Source organism: Anabrus simplex, chromosome 7 (genome assembly GCF_040414725.1).
Source record: "Anabrus simplex isolate iqAnaSimp1 chromosome 7, ASM4041472v1, whole genome shotgun sequence".
NCBI lineage: Eukaryota > Metazoa > Arthropoda > Insecta > Orthoptera > Tettigoniidae > Anabrus > Anabrus simplex.
Window position 1 is genome coordinate 146,543,685 of NC_090271.1, and position 19,698 is coordinate 146,563,382.

The 19,698-nt window shown below is 40.7% G+C and overlaps 1 protein-coding gene across 1 annotated transcript in view; it reads right to left on the reverse strand.

Moving 5' to 3' along the window:
- TAF1B (TATA box-binding protein-associated factor RNA polymerase I subunit B) overlaps positions 1 to 19,698 on the reverse strand; it is a 193,794-nt gene that overhangs the window by 135,690 nt on the left and 38,406 nt on the right. Inside the window, exon 3 of the mRNA XM_067151370.2 lies at positions 4,210 to 4,417. Within this exon, the coding sequence (XP_067007471.1) occupies positions 4,210 to 4,417 (208 nt within the window). The remainder of the gene's footprint in view (positions 1 to 4,209; positions 4,418 to 19,698) is intronic.

Sequence of the window (19,698 nt, forward strand, 5' to 3'; positions counted from 1 at the left end):
TATGTCCTCTACTTATGCACATTGTGCGAAATTAAATTAATTCATTGTTTTTCGATATACATTAGAGGGTCACATCCATGAAAGGTTTTGGGGGTTCATGAATCGTACCGACAGGACAGCGGATGGATTGAGTCAGCGTCTGTAGAGCAAACTAATCCCACATTAAGGGGAACACCACATAAACTTATTTGTCAGAGTTATGATGGAGCCAGCATAATGAGTGGAAGGACAGGGGGTGTGCAGGCCAAATTGAAAGTACACCACCCTAATGCACATTTCATTCATTGCTATAGACACCAACTAAATTTGACAATGCAGAAGGCTTGTTCGTACAGTCCCCAAGTCAAATTATTTTTCTGTAACCTGTCCACAATCCCAACTATTTGTTTTAACTCGTCTCACAGAAATGACCTCTTGAATTAATGAAGACTAGAATCCCTCAGATAATCACTACTCGCTGGAACTACAACATTCGTACGGTGAATGTAAGTTAGTTTACGAGAAGAGAGAGAAAATGATTGAGTGCTTTCGTAGAATAGAAGAAGAAGGTAAAACGCCCATTAGCATAAATGAAGTTGGTGGACTGTGCCGTGCTCTTGAGGATACTATATTCATGTTCTGGTTGTCTGTTTTTCACAAATTAATGCTGCATGTTGACAGACTGTACAATCAGGTACAAAAACACGAACAGATTCAGTCCTAATAAAAAAGGCTATTTCTGACTTTGCAAAGTGTGTAACAAAACAACGTGAAGAAATAGATACAATTGCATGTGATCTCACGGACTACAATAATTCTGATGAAAAAATGAAATGGTGTATGGCTTTTAGTGCCGGGAATGTCCGAGGACAAGTCCGGCTCGCCAGGTGCAGGTCTTTTGAGTTGACTCCCGTAGGCAACCTGCGTGCAATGATGGGGATGAAATGATGATGAAGACGACACATACACCCAGCTCCCATGCCAGCGAAATTAACCAACGATGGTTAAAATTCCAGATACTGCTGGGAATCGAACCCGGTACCCCTGTGACCAAAGGTCAGCACGCTAACCATTTTGCCATGGAACCAATAATTCCGATAAAAGACGTAGAGTAAGTGATACAATGACCATTGCAGCAAAAGAAGTCTGCTACATTGTAATGAACCAGGTGCATGATAGGTTTGCATTTACTGGGTATATTGAAGCTGCAACACTACTATACTCCAATTCATTTGACAAATTCTCTATATACTTTCCAGAAAATGTATTAAATTCTACTGTGTAACATTATCCAATATTCCAGAAAGAAAGGCTAAAGCCGGACTTAGAAGTGATTTATAAACAGACATATTTCAGGCAAGTCAAAGGAGCTCTATCACTCATCACTTTTATTTTAGAAAATAATCTCAAATCAATGTTCAAAGACACGCTGAAGCTTCTCAGGATAATTGTGACAACACCCATGTCCACAAGCCAAAGTAGAGCGCTGTTTATGACACTGGCTCATATTAGGACATTTCTACGCAACACAATGACCAAAGAACAACTGTCTGCTCTGGCAATGATTTCAATTGCGAAAGACCTCATTTACGATATGCCTGACTTTGATGATATAGATGTTGATTCCCATAAGGAATCAGAAATATTTGTTCCGAATGAGTAAATTTATAATACCAATATAAATGGTCCGTTACTGGACATTATAAATTTTCCAGCTAACTCATTCCTGGTTACCAGCGTTTCGCCCCCATGTGCTAGGCTGGGCCCATCAGTTGGTACCTAGCTCACCTACCAAGACGCATGGCTAGTGCATACCGTGGAGGCCACTGCGTAGGCTAATTGTAGCCACCGGCAGTGCCAGTACACTATGAGAGACTTTGTCTCACTACCAAAAATTGATGCCTGCTTGGCCATCAGATGATAGAGATGTTGATTTAATAATAAGAATTTCATTATGGTCCGTATTGAATCGAGATTTACAATGCTATTGAAGATAAAAGGTTTCCACCTATTCAATACATTGACATAGTGATTCAATTAAGACATCACATATTTATTATAAACATTATGGTGTACATTATGGTACCGATTTCGGCATCTTTCGTGCCATCATCAGCCATTGAGAAAATTATTGCAAGGTATATTGGATAAATACATAAACTATTAGTACAATATAAAATATATACAGATCATACTATTCTGATTAGCGAGTCTTACTTTTATATATATATATATACATTAAAATATTTTTGACTACGTAGCAAAGACCAATTAATCTTTAGAAAGTTAAATACGTCTTAAAACACAATATTATCTTGTATGTCAAAAATTCTGTTAATAGTTAAAAATGTCTGTAATTGGCCTAGAAAAGTACAAGGAATTCCTTATAAAATTTATCATTAATCCTTCAATAACATCTGACGTGTTGAATACATAATTTCTAGAACTTTGTTCTTTGGTTAAGGTATGAGTTGGATGTTTTTATGTAAAACAGTCCCTCACAATATATAGTTATAAGATTAATAGCATATACAAATTTTCCTTCGTATTTAAAATATCACAGTCTTTGTATGACTGTTATAAAAACCTCTAGTTGTTGATATGATTTAAGCTTGAACTCTGCATTCATAATATTGTTCAAAAAGTAAAACTGTATGGCTGAGGCCGTATGTTGATGGCTCATTCCTGGTTGCCAGCGTTTCGCCCCTGTGTGTTAGGCTGGACTCATCAGTTGAATGAGTTAGCTGGAAAATTGATAATGTCCAATAGCGGACTATTTATATTGGTATTATAAATTTGGAACAAATATTTCTGATTCCCTATGGGAATCAACATCTGTATCATCTGATGGCCAAGCAGGCATCAATTTTTGGTAGTGAGACGAAGTCTCTCATAGTGCATTGGCACTGCCGGTGGCTACAATTAGCCTACGCAGTGGCCTCCATGGTACGCACTAGCCATGCGTCTTGGTAGGTGTGCTAGGTACCAACTGATGAACCCAGTCTAGCACACGGGGGCGAAACGCTGGCAACCAGGAATGAGTTAGCTGGAAAATTTATGATGTCCAATAACGGACCATTTATATTTGTATTATAAATTTACTCATTTGGAAAAATATTTCTGATTGGTAGTGAGACAAAGTGTCTCATAGTGCACTGGCACTGCCGGTGGCTACAATTAGCCTACGCAGTGGCCTCCACGGTATGCACTAGCCATGCGTCTTGGTAGGTGTGCTAGGTACCAACTGATGAGCCCAGCCTAGCATACGGGGGCGAAACGCTGGCAACCAGGAATGAGTTAGCTGGAAAATTTGTAATGTCCAATAACGGACCATTTATATTGGTATTATGCCTGTGATAAAGTCATTTCTAAGTTTGTGGATTTACAGTATGGAAGAATGGAATTCGTGTTTAAATAAAAGAATAACACTGCCATCGTCAAACAAGGCCTACCGTATTCTTCATTTGTGTGGACAGGGTGAGTAGACTGTACTTCGTTCGTCCTGCAAACCCAGTAGGAGACCTATCAGTCAGTAATTTGAATGGACTTCAGGATTACGTGGCCATCCAACAGCGGTAGTTCGATAATGTAGGTTCTATAGCGCTGTGAAAATATTTCAGATGGACTTCAGTGACAGTACGTACCTACATTTAAATAATTCAAGATATTTTATTGACAGTAGTTATTGTGCATTTAAACAGTTCAAAATACTTCGGCGAGGTAAGAGTCTGGATCGCCGCCTTCTTCGAATAGACGCCACATTTCATTCAACATTTTCAATTAAAATGAAGAAGATGAGAGTGAAGTAGGTGAGTAATGATCAAGTATTTAACACTGTATGATGTGTATCCAGGTATGCATTTGTTTATTGTGTGTTTTAAAAAAAAAACTTAAATTTGTGAAAATGTAGTGCCCCTCCCCCAGTCCCCCTCAGCAGCCGCTGCTGGCTACATGTCAACAAATCAGCAAACTCACTCAATAGTGGTAATGGCTAATCAAACACGTAATATATATGTACGCATGTACACTTTCGCTTTACACTTTTCTCACAATCTTATGTTTTCCATAGCTGTTTCAAGACCTTCACTATCAGAGATCACAGTATATCATCGACAAATCATACAGTTTCCCATATGCTTTCAGTTTTTATTTATACAGAATATCTCAATGTTAATTAAAACAACCATAAATTAACAAAAATAAAGAGAGGAACCATAAAAAGCAACTTACTTTTCGTGATATGATGGTCCAATTTTAGGTAGTACTTTCAAAGACTGCGAGGTGAACGCCACTTCCAATTTGCTAAGATAATGTGCCCACAGCTGAAGAACAGTGTATTTAAATTTTTCAGAGGCACCCATACTCATGAGCTCCTCTACTTGACCTCTGAGAATAAAATTGAAAGCTTCCCATGTTGTCCATTCAACACAGTCATCTACTGAACAAAACAATAGGAACAGAACATGAATCCACAATACACAGTAGGCCTACGCCCACATAATATTTGTTCACTTTTTTGTTTCCATTCCATTAACCCATCTTAGGCCGAAGGGTCATATACAACCAACAAATCTTGGATTTTATTTCTCACATATAATGCCATTTTTCCACATTAACAATTACTCAATAATAAAAAAATGAATATTCTGGAATGGAAACAATTGTTTTCAAGAACTTGTCCGAAGCATGTACCTTAAGTAAATGTTGTATAGGAGCTATTTTGAGTTTACTGGAAGACCGGGTTTTGAAATAAATTCCAGTTAGGATAAGAGCCAACATAATACTACTGTATTATTATTCTTTTTTAGTGTAGAAGAATTACTGAAAAAGAATGTTGCAGTAATTTGGAAGTGATATTTAATGTAATTATGTAAGTATATGTCAAACTGAATGCTGTATATGCCACAACGGTCCAATGCACTGATGTGCCTCTCTTGAGTGCCTGTCTCTTTGGTAAAGGCTTACAATATTAGCAGGAATAACACAACTTTACTGAGCTCCACAGGAAGAGTTGGTGTGATATTTTAGCACCAATACTGACATCATGCTTGAAGGTGAAAACATTCAGTGTATACAGGTATCGAAGTACCTAGGCAGCATGATTTCCAGCAGGGGTACTGCAGATAAAGAAATAGTAAACAAAGTGGCTAGCAGTTCCAACTTCTACAACCAAGTAACACATCTACTTCGGGATAATAGAGTACCCATGAGAACCAAGATTATTCTGTATAAGTCATACTTTGTGCCCATTCTCAAATACAGTCAAGAAACATGTGCACTGAAAGAGAGAGTTCATAAACTCCAAGCAGGTGAAATTGATTTATTTAATCGTGTCAGAAACATACATTATACTTACAATTATACAGGACAATAACAAATCTGGTACTATAATTATTAATCATTTCTGATGATGGCAGGTAACGATGTGATTTAAGCTCTACATAAATATAAAATTAAACGTGGTTTGACCAATAAGTGGCTAATTTACATGCTTCCTTGGTAGCGTCGATCTCATTATGGAGAGAGCAAGTAGTTGGACACAAGTTACAAACAAGAAGATGGCTCATTGTCTGTTCCTCACCACATTCACACAGAGTGGAGTCACAAATAAAACCCCACTTTCTCATGTTGGTCTCTGTTCTTCCAACTCCTGAACGCAACCTGTTGAGCGTCTTCCATATTGACCACCTTTCCTTGTGGCCTGGAGGAAGTCTTTCGGAAGGCGCCATTCATCCTGCAAAGTGGCTGGATCTGGAACGCCATGATTTCACTCTGAAGTTCGATGGTGAATTAGTGAGGCTTTCAGCTGTATGGAGAAAGCTTTTCCTTGACTTGAGCCGTTCAGTTGCTGGATGGTACCCACATAAAGTATGGATCGTCATGTCCAGTGCTTTAGATTTCTCCAGTCTGGATGCACACTCACGGCGAATATCTGGAGGTGGGGTACCTGCAGGACAATAAACTTTATCAAGTGGTGTAGATCTCTAACATCCTGTAATGAGTCTGCAGGTTTCATTTAAGGTGACACACACTTGATTAGCATGACTAGATCTACACCAGACAGGGCAGGCGTATATTCTGCTGCTGAATAACAGAGGGCTATTGCTGATGTTCTTAAAAGGAGAGGATGCGCCCCCCAGGTTGAACCCAATAATTTCCGGATAATGTTGTTCCTTGCAAATACCTTCCTTTTGGTATTCAGACAGTGTGTTCTATAGGTTAGTGCTCGGTCAAGAGTTACTCCATCCTGCAAGGTGGCTGGATCTGGAATGCCATGAATTCACTCTGAAGTTCGATGGTGATTCAGTGAGGCTTTCAGTTGTATGGAGAAAGCTTTTCCTTGACTTGACCTTCCCAAATCACTTGCAATTTTCTCGCTGTCTGTCAATTTTTTTAGGTGGAAGACACAGACTTGTGTTTTTGATGGGTTTGGTTTTAGTTGGTTCTCTTGGTAATAACCACTTAGAATTTGTAGAACATGGGAGAGCTACTCTTCAGCTAGTTCAAACATTTCCTCTTTAGCTGCAGAGCAACATCATCTGCATAAATAAAGCTCTTTGTCCCTTGCGGGCGAGGCTGATCATTAGTGTAGATGTTGAAAAGTATAGGTGCTAGCACACTCCCTTGTGGAAGGCCATTCTTTAAGTTGCTCCATCTACTCCTCTGGCCTTGGAATTCAACAAAAACCTTCTGTTCTGTAGAAAGCACTCAATCATTTGGGTGAGTTTATAGTCCTTAGTTATAATGTGCACTTTACGAAGCAGTATATGGTGGTTAACTCTATTGTAGGATGATGTTAAGTCAACAAAAACTACTCCAGTGACTTTGTTGTTTTCATAGCCGTCTTCTATACATCGTGTGAGGTACAGTATTTGGGAAGTACAACTTTTCCCTGGGGGTGAAGCTGATTCCTGCTCATGGTGCCCCTGCATAGTTAGTCGGAATTGAATTTCCGTTACCTAACTGAACATCAGCATTTCAGAAACAATACAATTCGTATAAGATGAGCAGGTGAAATGAAGCTTCTATGAACTACCCTCCAAAAAACACGCACGGACCATGTAAGGAACGATGACATCAAAACGGACCTGGAAGTGGGCTCGATAGAAGAGAAGCTAAGGACTTCGAGATTAACATGATATGGATATGTAAGGTGAATGGCAAAGACTCGTTCAGCACCACCTTATCCAGCATGCTGGAGGGGTTCTATGATGATGACTGACAATTGCATTACCAGTACTGTGACATGTATTGTAATGAAAATATGGACTTTGATCTCTGTCAGCTAGTTTGTACAAAGACCGGGCGAGTTGGCCGTGCGCATAGAGGCGCGCGGCTGTGAGCTTGCATCCGGGAGATAGTAGGTTCGAATCCCACTGTCGGCAGCCCTGAAGATGGTTTTCCGTGGTTTCCCATTTTCAGACCAGGCAAATGCTGGGGCTGTACCTTTATTAAGGCCACGGCCGCTTCCTTCCAACTCCTAGGCCTTTCCTATCCCATCGTCGCCATAAGACCTATCTGTGTCGGTGCGACGTAAAGCCCCTAGCAGAATAGAGAGAGTTTGTACAAAGTACAGGCAGGCTCAGTGGCTCAGACAATAATACTGTGTATCACTACCAACCGGTGGAGTGCAATGCGAAGCTGCTATTTTAAGATTATGCTTCATTCCTTGCAGTGGAACGTTCTATTACCTACCAATCCTATCAAGCAAATACTCAAAAGTTATGTAATCTAACCTAAATCTCCCATTCTACCGGAATTCATATGTTTGTTACATGTCAGTACATGCGTTTTTGACGTAACATTTATTGAACGGTGAATACTTACACTCGTTCCTTATCACTATTTGAATCAGAGTCTTTTCAGTGATCTTCATGATTTTATGCCAAAATATGAAAATACCGCTCACTTTGGTTTCACTAATAATATGAATTATGAGTCAAAATACACTCATGGAAATAATCCTAATAATATGAGTAATTTTTATTAGTCATGTTGTCTATGAAACAATTTACTAATATTATTAGGAACATCTACTAATAATTTTGACTCATAAACTAATAACTAATATTATTAATTTTATGAAACATAATACTAATATTATTAGTTAATATTATTGGTTTCTTACTAATAATATTAGTGAAAGATGTTTTATTAAACAGGGCCCAGGGTAATACTACCGAAGTGAATGTCATGGATATTATTCCTTCTACATTAACCTGCACTGCTGGTGCAGACCCTGTTTAAGATGCCCATCCCAAGAACGAAGTACACAGGCGTCAAAACAGAAGAAAGCTATCGCAAGAAATAAGGCAAACTAATACAGACATTCTCCTTAATCGTGACAAAGGCAGAAGGATCAAAATTTCAGACCACCAAACCAAGAAACCAGTCATTAGAATTGAAGAAAATGGACGCATGTGATCAAGAATACATTTTCAAGAATTGATGAAGGTTGATTCTCAAGAAATGCGTCAGGGCTGTGAAGGACTTTCTCCTGTCAAGTAGTTTACTCTGTATTTTGATAATGAGCTAATAAGTAAGATTGCTGATGAATCTAACATATGCTGCTCAGAAGACTTATATAAGTTTTTAAACATCAATTTCTGAGTTACGAAGATTTTTGGAAATCACAGGCTATCATACCCTTCCTCAGGTCAGTATGTACTGGTCACAGGATGAGGACAAGAGTAGAATTGGTTAGGAAAACAATGAGCAGGAATCGATACAGAGCTGAAACTGTGGGTGAAAACAGACTGAAAAGAGCTCGCTTGAAACATAATAATTCAAAGAAAGAATCAAAATCAAAAGGAAACTATGATTCTGCCTTTGATTCTGAATCTAAGTTACTAGCAGTGAAATGCATGACAATTCAGTTGTGAATGTGGTGGGCAATTTCTTGAGTATAAATCCCATTCAGAAGATATAAAGAATTTCCAGAGCTGGTAGGGGGAGGTGACAAAGCAATCTTTCATGATTTTCAACTATAATCATTACATGGATAGAGTAAATTTGTATGACAATGGAATTGAGAATTACCATGTGAATGTGAAGAGCGAGAAGTAGTGGTGGCCAATGTTTATCAACTGTCTGGACAATTCAGCTGTAAATGCTAGGAAACTGTACAATTCTGGGCACTCGGACATTATTTCTCAGACTGAATTTCTGTCCAACATAGTAAGGCAACTAATGAAGAATGATAGTCTGTGAACTGTCAGGCAAATTACAGCTCCTATCTCTACTGTCTTTAAGTAAGCTCACCGGATAATAAATTAGTCAATCCTGGAGAAATCATTACAAGCATCATTTAATACCGTGTAACTCCGTCTCTGGACTTGATAACTGCCAGGAATCGGTTAGGAAGTGATTCCACAAGGTTGTGCAGGTACGTCGCATCCACGTTAAGCCACTCGCTGAGGATTTGATCGTGCAATTGCTGATGTCGGCATTTTACCCACGGTTCCAATACGTCCCACAGATTTTCAATGGGTTTCAAGTCAGGCGATTTTTCAGGCCAATCGAGATGTAATAGGGTGGGGGGAAAACCAAACCAAAACCAAACCCCATGGCGCAACAGCCCCGAAGGCCCATGGCCTACCAAGCGACCGCTGCTCAGCCCGAAGGCCTGCAGATTAGACGTGTCATGTGGTCAGCACGACGGATCCTCTCGGCCTTTATCTTTGGCTTACGAGACCGGGGCCGCTATCTCACCGTCAGATAGCTCCTAAATTGTAATCATGTAGGCTGAATGGACCTCGAACCAGCCCTGAGATGCAGGTAAAAATCCCTGACCTGGCCAAGAATCGAACCTGGGGCCTCCGGGTAAGAGGCAGGCATGCTAACCCTACACCGCGGGGCTGGCTAATAGGATGGGGGAGTGTTCATAAAACCAGTCGCACATGCATCCAACCCGATGTACTTTGCTGTTGTCATCTTGAAAAATCAGGGTATCAATAGCATAATTATGCAGATGTTGACTGAAAGGCAACACCTGATCATCCAGAATGTTTAAATAAACATGCTGGTTCATATTTGTGGTCACCTCAGTGAGCGAGCCCAATCCATGATACGAAAAACACCCTAAAATATCACTGACCCACCTCTGTCTTGAACCTGACCTTGCACACATCCAGGATGAAATGCTTTATTTGGCCATTGGTGCACTCGATGTGTCATTGAAACACAGGCAAAAACGTGATTTGTCACACCATATTACATTCCGCTAGTCCACGTTCAATGATTTCTAGCCCATTCAAGGCTCGCAGGTTTATGCGCCTCTGTGAGCAACAGACTCTTGAGAGGTGACTGACACCAAATGTTCATTGCATGTAGTTCCAGTTGTGATGTTCTCTCGCTAACAGGTTGGGATGGTCCTCCAATGACTGACTGCTGCAATCGTCAGTCATTTCATTCATATTGCGTGAAATGCATCTGCAGTCCCTTTCAGTCAAGATCATTTTCCGCCCACAATTCTGGCGTAGAGTTTCGTGGCCACGTGTAGTACACCACTGCTTGTAGATATGTTGAGGAATCTGCTGCGAAACATCAACAAATCCAGCAACTTCAATGCACCACATGGTCATGGGCACGGCCAAACACGATTGCCCCTGTTTTGCCACTGTGTCACATCCTTACTTCTACCCATGTTCATGTACACTGTCTGCTTGAAACATCAATGTCACACTGATCACTACTACCTTATGCTCACATAGGGGCAATGCACGTGCAGTTGCATGGGACTCATTCGCTGCGCCACATATATAGGCTTAATGATCCATCAGTGCATGCGTACTAGGGTGACTAATTTTTTGTCTGGTGAGCTTATGATGGTAATTGATATTTGATAGTGAGACATATTTCGGACAAGCAAAATTTAAGGGTTAGAGATAATCAAATATGCAGGCCTATATTATCATTGTGCCTGTAAAAAACAGTGTGTGAAACATTACAGCTTAGAAGTTTGGTTGGTAATGTTTGGCCATTTAAGGTACAGTACAATATTATGTGAGATACTTCAAAGAATTCTCACTCTTAATTATAGGTGCTGTGGATCTGCATTTCTCTTGATATCGTCACATAGAGTTTTCACACGCACAATGACAATATATAACATTTTTATAAATTTCACAGTACATAACTCAAATCTAAAGGTACATACATACATTACATACATACATACATTATCATTATAGACTGTTATGCCTTTCAGCGTTCAGTCTGCAAGCCTCTGTGAATTTACTAAACGTTGCCACAACCCTCTAGTTGCAACTACTAGTGCTGTGCCCTCATTTAGTTCTATACCTCTTATCTTTAAATCGTTACAAACTCTAACCATCGTCGTCTCGGTATCCCTCCACTTCTCTTACACTCCATGGCAGAGTCCATTATTTTCTTAGGTAACCTATCCTCCTCCATTCACCACACATGACCCCTCCACCGAAACCGGTTTATGCATAGAGCTTCATCCATTGAGTTCATTTCTAAATTAGCCTTTATTTCTTTATTCTGAGTACCCTCCTGCCATTGTTCCCACCTCTTTGTACCAGCAATCATTCTCGCTACTTTCATGTCTGTTACTTCTACCTTATGAATAAGATATCCTGAGTCCACCCAGCTTTCGCTCCCGTATAGCAAAGTTGGTCTGAAAACAGACCGATGTAAAGATAGTTTAGTCTGGGAGCTAACTTCCTTCTTACAGAATACTGTTGATCGCAACTGCGAGCTAACTGCATTAGCTTTACTACACCTTGATTCAATCTCAATTACTTACTATATTACCATCCTGGGAGCACACAACCTAAATACTTGAAATTATCTACCTGTTCTAGCTTTTTATCACAAATCTGACATTTAATTCTGTTGAACTCCTTACCTACTGACATCAAATTTAGTCTTTGAAAGGCTAATTTTCATACCATACTCACTACACCTATTTTCAAGTTCCAAGATATTACACCGCAGGCTTTCGACAAAATTTGCCATTAAGACCAAGTCGTCACCATAGGCCAGACTGCTTATTACATTTCCAGATGATCCATGTAAACTACAAACAGCAAAGGCGAAAGATTACACCCTTGTCTAACCCCTGTAAGTACCCTGAACCAAGAACTCATTCTATCATCAATTCTCACTGAAGCCCAATTGTCAACATAAATGCCTTTGATTGATTTTAACAATCTACCTTTAATTCCATAGTCCCCCAGTCTAGCGAACATCTTTTCCCTCGGTACCCTGTCATATACTTTCTCTAGATCTACGAAACAAACACAACTGCCTATTCCTCTCATAGCATTTTCCAATTACCTGGCGCATACTGAAAATCTGATCCTGACAGCCTCTCTGTGGTCTGAAACCACACTGGTTTTCATCCAACTTCCTCTCAACGACTGATCGCACCCTCCCTTCCAAGATGCCAGTAAATACTTTGCCTGATATACTAATCAATGAGATACCTCGATAGTTGTCGCAATCCTTCCTGTTCCCTTGCTTATAGATAGGTGCAATTACTACTTTTGTCCAATCTGAACGTACCTTACCAACACTCCATGCTAATCTTACTACTCTATGAAGCCATTTCATCCCTGCCTTACCACTATACTTCACCATTTCAAGTCTAATTTCATCTATTCCTGCTACTTTATGCAATGGAGTTTATTTACCATCCTTACCACTTTCTCAAGTGTAATTTCATCAACATCATTTTCCTCCTCCTCATGAGCTTGGCTGTTTACAACACGACCAGGAAAATTTCCTTTGACGTTGAGAAGATGTTCAAAATATTCCCTCCACCTCTCCAATGACTCCCTGGGATCTATTATGAGTTCAACTTTTTCCTTTTCCTTTTTCCCTCCCTTCCTAAGATTTTTTATTACTGTCCAGAAAGGTTTCCCTGCTGCCGACCTAGCCTTTCTAGGTTATTACAAAATCTTCCCACAACTTTTTTGGATTCAACAACTATTTGTTTCACTCCGTTTCTTTTATCTACGTACAATTCCCTGTCAGTCTCGGCCCTTGTTTGGAGCCATTTCTGATAAGACTTCTTTTTATGTTTACAAGCTGCTCTCACTTCACAATTCCACCAAGACGTTCACCTTTTCCCATCTTTACACACAGTTGTTCCTAGGCATTCCCTTGTCGTTTCTACTACAGCATCCGTGTATGCCACCCATTCTCTTACTATATCCTGAACCTGCTTACTGTCTACTTTTCGAAACTTCTCACTAATCATATCCATGTACTTCTGTCTAATTTCCTCGTCCTGGAGATTTTCTACCCTTATTCATTTGCAGACAGATTTCACTTTCTCTATCCTAGGCCTAGAATTACTTAGTTCACTACAGATCAGATAGTGGTCTGTATCATCGAAAAATCCCCGGAAAACTTGTACATTCCCGAACAGATTTCTTGAATTCAAAGTCTGTTAAAATATAGTCTATTATGGACCTCGTACCCCTAGCCTCCAATGTGTAGTGGTGAATAGCCTTATGCTTGAAGAATGTATTCGTAACTGCTAAAACCATACTAGCACAGAAGTCCAGCAAACGCTTCCCATTCCCATTAGCTCCCATATCTTCCCCACATTTACCAATCACCCTTTCGTATCCTTCAGTTCTATTTCCAACTCTTGCATTTAAATACGCCCATTAGCACTATCCTATCCTTGCTGTTGACCCTGACCACAAAGTCACTCAATGCTTCATAAAACTTGTCAACTTCATCCTCATCTGCACCCTCACATGGTGAATACACTGAGACAATTCTCGTCCTAATTCTTCCAACTGCCAGATCTTACCCACATATTTCGCTCATTTACATGCCTAACAGAAACTATGTTGCGTGCAATGGTATTCCTGATGAAGAGCCCTACCCCATACTCTGCCCTTCCCTTTCTAACACCTGTCAAGTACACTTTATAATCTCCTATCTCTTCCTCGTTATCTCCCCTTACCCGAATATCACTTACTCCTAGCACATCCAGATGCATCCTCTTTGCTGACTCAGCTAGTTCTACTTTCTTTCTTCCATAAGCCCCATTAATATTGATAGCTCCCCATCGAATTCCATTTGTTTGCCAAGTTTTTTCCAAGGAGTCCCTCGCCTGTCAAATAGGAGAGGAACTCCGTTAATCCCATAAGTCCGAGACTTGCTTAAAATGTTCTGAGCTCGGTAAATTCATGAAGCAGGATGCTACCCTACTTACACATAGTCCAAGTGAGGATCTCTCCTCTAACGGGTTATGGACCACCGGTGGATTGAATAGTCCTAGCCGCCTGAGCACAAGGAGGGCCATGACTCAGAATATGTCCAAAATGCCCACTCCCATTCCATAGCAACTGGTATCCTGACTCTCAGGTCCACTTACTAGTCCACTCAGCCGTTGCCCATGGTTCACGAACTAGGACGTGACTACAGTAACCCACACCATGAACCATAATCTAAAAGTATTAATGGAAAATTTCCTAGGTCAATACAGGTCGTACTCAAACTACACAGAATTAATCATACATAAAATAGCCAGCCGAAGTGGCTCAGATGGTACAGCGCAAACTTTCCGAGCCCAAGTTGATGGGCATTTTTCTTCTCCTGATGCAGTCTACTCATGGCAGGCTAGTGACTATCCTACTTTGGGTTTCCCACTCAAAGTAGTTGTTTCGTGGATGTCGAACCACTGGTGGAGGTTCTATGCCTATGATTTTCTCCTCTCATCCACACTTCCCTTCTATTTTTCCTTTTATGATAGTTGTGTTAAGCAGTATTGTCATTTCAGAAGTGCCCAAAATGAGCTGCATTCCAGTGATTTGCGAGGATTAGGACTTCACATTATTTCCTGACAAGTGCGGGTCAACAATGTAAAGCAACAACAGTATCAAAGAAAATTTCACAGCACACCAACAAGTTTTAAATCACAGGTTACAGTTGCACACAAGATGTGTTAATTTAAGGTTTAAACCAATTCTATTTATTTAGCATATGGCTACATCACTAAAAATTAATACACTTAAGAAAATGGAAATTGCAACACCATGAAGGCATTGGTCGTTTGTAGTGATTTTCAAGATATGGAACAATGCCACGTAGGTACGTAAACGATCGAAGTTTCAGACCCATTGGATTGTTGCTACAGGTCTCTCCACGCGATTGGTCGCAGAGGAATCAACTCCAGTATACAGACTCTGGTGAAGCGTAGTTGACTTGAAGTCTGTGCAGTGAAGTGTTCCCCATCAAACATGCCTCGACAACAGAGAATAGCACGCTATCAACAACTGTCGCCGTTTGAGAGGGCTCGGATAATTGGGCTGTGTGAGGCTGGATTATTGCTAAGGACTGTCACTGCACGTGTTGGCCAACAGGCATCTACGGTACAGCGTGTATGGCAGCAGTGGTCGAATTAAGGTACCCACACTCGTAGACCTGACACAGGCCCAGTGCAACAGACAACTGTGAGAGAGGATCGTCGCATCTTTCGGATGGCCCGGATGGAACCCCATGCAACAGCAGTTCAAATTCGAGCAGCTGTGGTACCCCACGTTACACAACAAACAGTTGGTAATCGCCTGCGTGCAGCTGGCTTACGAGCCTGTGTCCCTGCAGAAGGTGTTCCATTGACCCCACAACAGCGACGTTAAGGCTGGCCTGGTGTCGAGAAAGATCGACGTGGGTCGACGAATGGCATAGGGTCGTCTTTAGTGATGAATCACACTTCTGTCTTGCCCGCAGTGATCGCCGGAATTGTGTGCACCGACGTACCGGGGAGAGGGATAGCACAGATCTTATTGTTGAGAGGCACACAGGGCCAACACCAAACATTATGGTCTGGAGAGCTATTGGCTTTCAGGTGAAATCACAATTAGTGCTTGTTGAGGGCACTATGACTGCTCGACAGTACGTTGATAGGGTACTCAATCCAGTGGTTTTCCCTATGAAGGCGAGCATTGCTAATGGGATGTTTCAGCAGGACAATGCCCGTGTTCACGCTGCACGCATCTCCAGAGAAGCTCTGCACGACATCATAACATTAGAATGGCCCGCCAGATCCCTGGACCTCAGTCCTATTGAGCATGTGTGAGACATGATGGATCGACAACTGGCCAACCGTCCTCAGCCACCCACAACTCTGGAACAACTGAGCCGTGCAGTGCAGCAAGCATGGGCCACAATTCCTCAGGAAGCGATCGAGGGCCTTATTGACTCCATGCCTCGACGAATTCATCAATGTATTGCAGCTCGTGGTGGGCACATCCTGTATTGATTGTTGTCCAAACTTGCGGTCAGAGGAACCTGAAAGTGTAATCATCGAATCACAACCGTCACTGTCATGATCGCTACTTGAACTGGAATCGAACATGTGTTGTCTCTTTTGCGACTGCTGAACATTCGCATCAGCTATGCCCAAACCCCGTACATTCGAGCCTGCAGTACTTATTCCCGGTAATTTCCTGTCACTTACGAATTCCCCTTCGGCAGAACTAACTTCACTAATATCACAATTCTCCCCACTAAATTCCAACATGACCCGTAAATCATCTTCTAATACAATCCAACCATTGCAAGTCCTTCATCGATGATGATGATTATGATGATGATGATGATGATGATGATGATGATGCTTGTTGTGTTAAGGGGCCTAACATCGTACGTCATGGGTCCCAAGTTCTTCATCAACTTATACTGAAAATGGACAAAGAAATTCTCGCTTTGAATAAAATTTCCATCGTGATGTAAAGAGTGTTTTTATGGAAAGCAAAACTGAGCGAAATATTTTAATTACCTTTTTATGATGAGATATGCCAGAACATAGCTGAACAGACAAAAGATGCTGAGCGGGAAATCGCACCTAAAACCCAGTTTAGTAAGACGAAAGGAAGGAATTGTGATCAAGACCGTGTCCGAACAAATAAGGACGAAATAAAGCTTCTTATGGCCATACTGTTGCCGCAGGGGATTGTACAGAAACCTAAATTAGGACAGTATTTCTCGCAATCGCTTGTTCACTTCACCTATTTTCTATGAGCTGGCGACACAGAAGAGTTTTTTTCTCGCCAGATTGAGTCCTTTGGCCGGCCTCCTGACCCCAACTTGGCAGGTTCGATGGTATTTGAAGGTGCTCAAATACGACTGCCTCTTGTAAGTAGATTTACTGGCATGCAAAAGAACTCCTGCAGGACTAAATTCTGGCACCTCAGTGTATCCGAAAATTGTAAAAGTAGTTGTTGGGACGGGAGGCCAACAACATTATTATTATTATTATTATTATTATTATTATTATATTTTTCTCTACAGCTTTATACATATGACTGACAATTAGGTAAATAATGCACAACTTCCTCCAAAAATATACAAGATGAATCCAGTATTTGACCACCTGTTAGCAAAATTTTCGGAAGCTTATACCCCTGATGGCAAAATGTCAATTGATGAGAACCTCTTGCTATGGAAAGGGTGGCTAGGGTGGAAAGTTTACATAACAAGAAAATGATCGCATTTCGGAATGGAATTATATAAATTATGCGAAGGCGAGACAGGTTATATAACATGACCTGCTTCCGTGTGTATCATAATGAACAGCTGTAAAAGACATAACACTTTGAAGACTGTAAATACTGTAAATATTACCTGTATTGTAGTGTAATATAGTCCGTTTATGTCACTTAGTAATTGTAGGTAGGCTATATAAACTTGATCCCTCGAAAGCACTGAACAACTTAACAGAAAATTTCGTGAGTACAGTTGAACCTGCTTTATACGCAACTCTATTCTGCGTAATTCGTACTTGTACGTAATTTCCTTTAGGTCCCGGCAAAATGTAATTTAAAGGCATGTTATTTAAACCTTATTTATACGTAATACGTTTATACATAATTTGCTGTTATACGTATTAAGTGTCAGTGAAATATATCTGAGTTTTGTGTAATTGTAATGAGCACGTGCTTTTTTAAATGAAACTACTGTATTTACGAAGTGTCCACTTTGTCGACGAAAGGAGGAAGTAGAGCGGTCTCGTTTCGGTGTTGAAACAGAACACAAAGAGTTTCGCCAAGTGACATGATTGACACTTACTTATTGGCGGCTTAACAAAGGCCAACCGATCAAGTCCTCTTCGCTCTCTATCTCGCTCCTCCTGAACCTTCGTCGTTTTTGACAATCACAATGCCGCCAAAGATTAAGTTACATTACAAGGAAAATGAGTGGTTTTGGTGCAGAAACAAAAGATTATACAGTAAATTTGTTTGAATATGAGAATTTCTTTCGTGGGAACAACAGAGAAGTAAAATGTCCACGGTGCCGGTACGTGGTGTTTACTGTTGAACAGTAGTTTTGTCACTCAGTTGCTTTTGATTAGCCATGGAGAACAGAAAAAGGAAAAGTTATACCCTAGATGAAAAAGTAAAATTTATACGAGAAGTGGACGCTAATCCACACAAAACAAAAAGTGAAATTGCTTCAGACTTAGGGATTGCTTATACAATGCTATGTACAGTCATCAGTAAAAAAAACGCTATTTTGGATGAGTTCTTAAAACTGGGTTCAAAATCAGCAAAGCGCAGTCGTCAGCAAGAAGGAAGGTACGTAGATTTGGAGAAAGCACTTTTCACATGGTTCCAGCAAAAGCGGGCTGCAGCTCTACCAATTAGTGGCAACATGCTGAAGGCAAAGGCGATAGATTTAGTTAAAAAGATGAGTATCACTGATGATTTCAAGGCTTCATCAGGATGGTTGCAAGGATTTAAAGATCGTCATGGAATCACAGGGAGAACAATTTGTGGTGACTCAAAAGCTGTGGACGACATCGCGGTGCAACACTGGAAAGAAGAGGTTCTGCCGGGTATCGTAAGCGATTATCAGCCTCCAAACATCTACAATTGTGATGAGACCGGCCTATTCTACAATCTCCTTCCCAGTAAAACATTAGCGGAAAGAGGTGACTCATGCCATGGAGGGAAGAAAAGTAAAATTCGTGTAACAGTACTTCTCGCCACCAATGCAGATGGATCTGATAAACTTCCTCCACATGTGATAGGAAAATCGAAGAATCCGAGGTGTTTTAAGGGTGCGAAAACAAAACCTACGGAATATGAATCCAACAGAAATTCTTGGATGACTATGCTTCTAATGGAACAGTGGTTGAAAAAACTGGACATTAAAATGAAAAAGAAACAGAAGAAGATCCTTCTTCGTATGGATCGATGTGGAGCACATCCACCTCAAATCGTTCTGGAAAATGTCCGAGTGGAATTTTTCCCTCCTAACTGTACCAGTGTTATACAACTGCTTGATTTGGGCATCATTGCAAATTTCAAAGTGCATTATAGAAAAATGCTGGTTCAACATTTGATAACATTGAGTGATGCAGGATATGAACCTCTCTCCATTAATTTGCTACAAGCTATGGACTTTATTTCGACTGCCTGGAAGCAGATGTCATCCTCCACTATCAACAACTGTTTCTGCAAAGCTGGTGTCTTACTAGAAGAGGCTGCAACCAATGATGATTATGGGGACGAAGGTTTGTCTGGCAATGAGCTAACGCTACCGGAGGGTGTAGAATCGATACTTTTGTGCATTTCGATGATAATCTGGCTGTATGTGGAGAACTACCGGATGAAGACATTATTGCTGATGTATGTCAACAACGCGGTGGTGATCGACCAGCTACAAGCGATAGGGACAGTGATGGAGATGGAGATAACGACTTGAATCTTGAAGCACCTCAACTGTGTG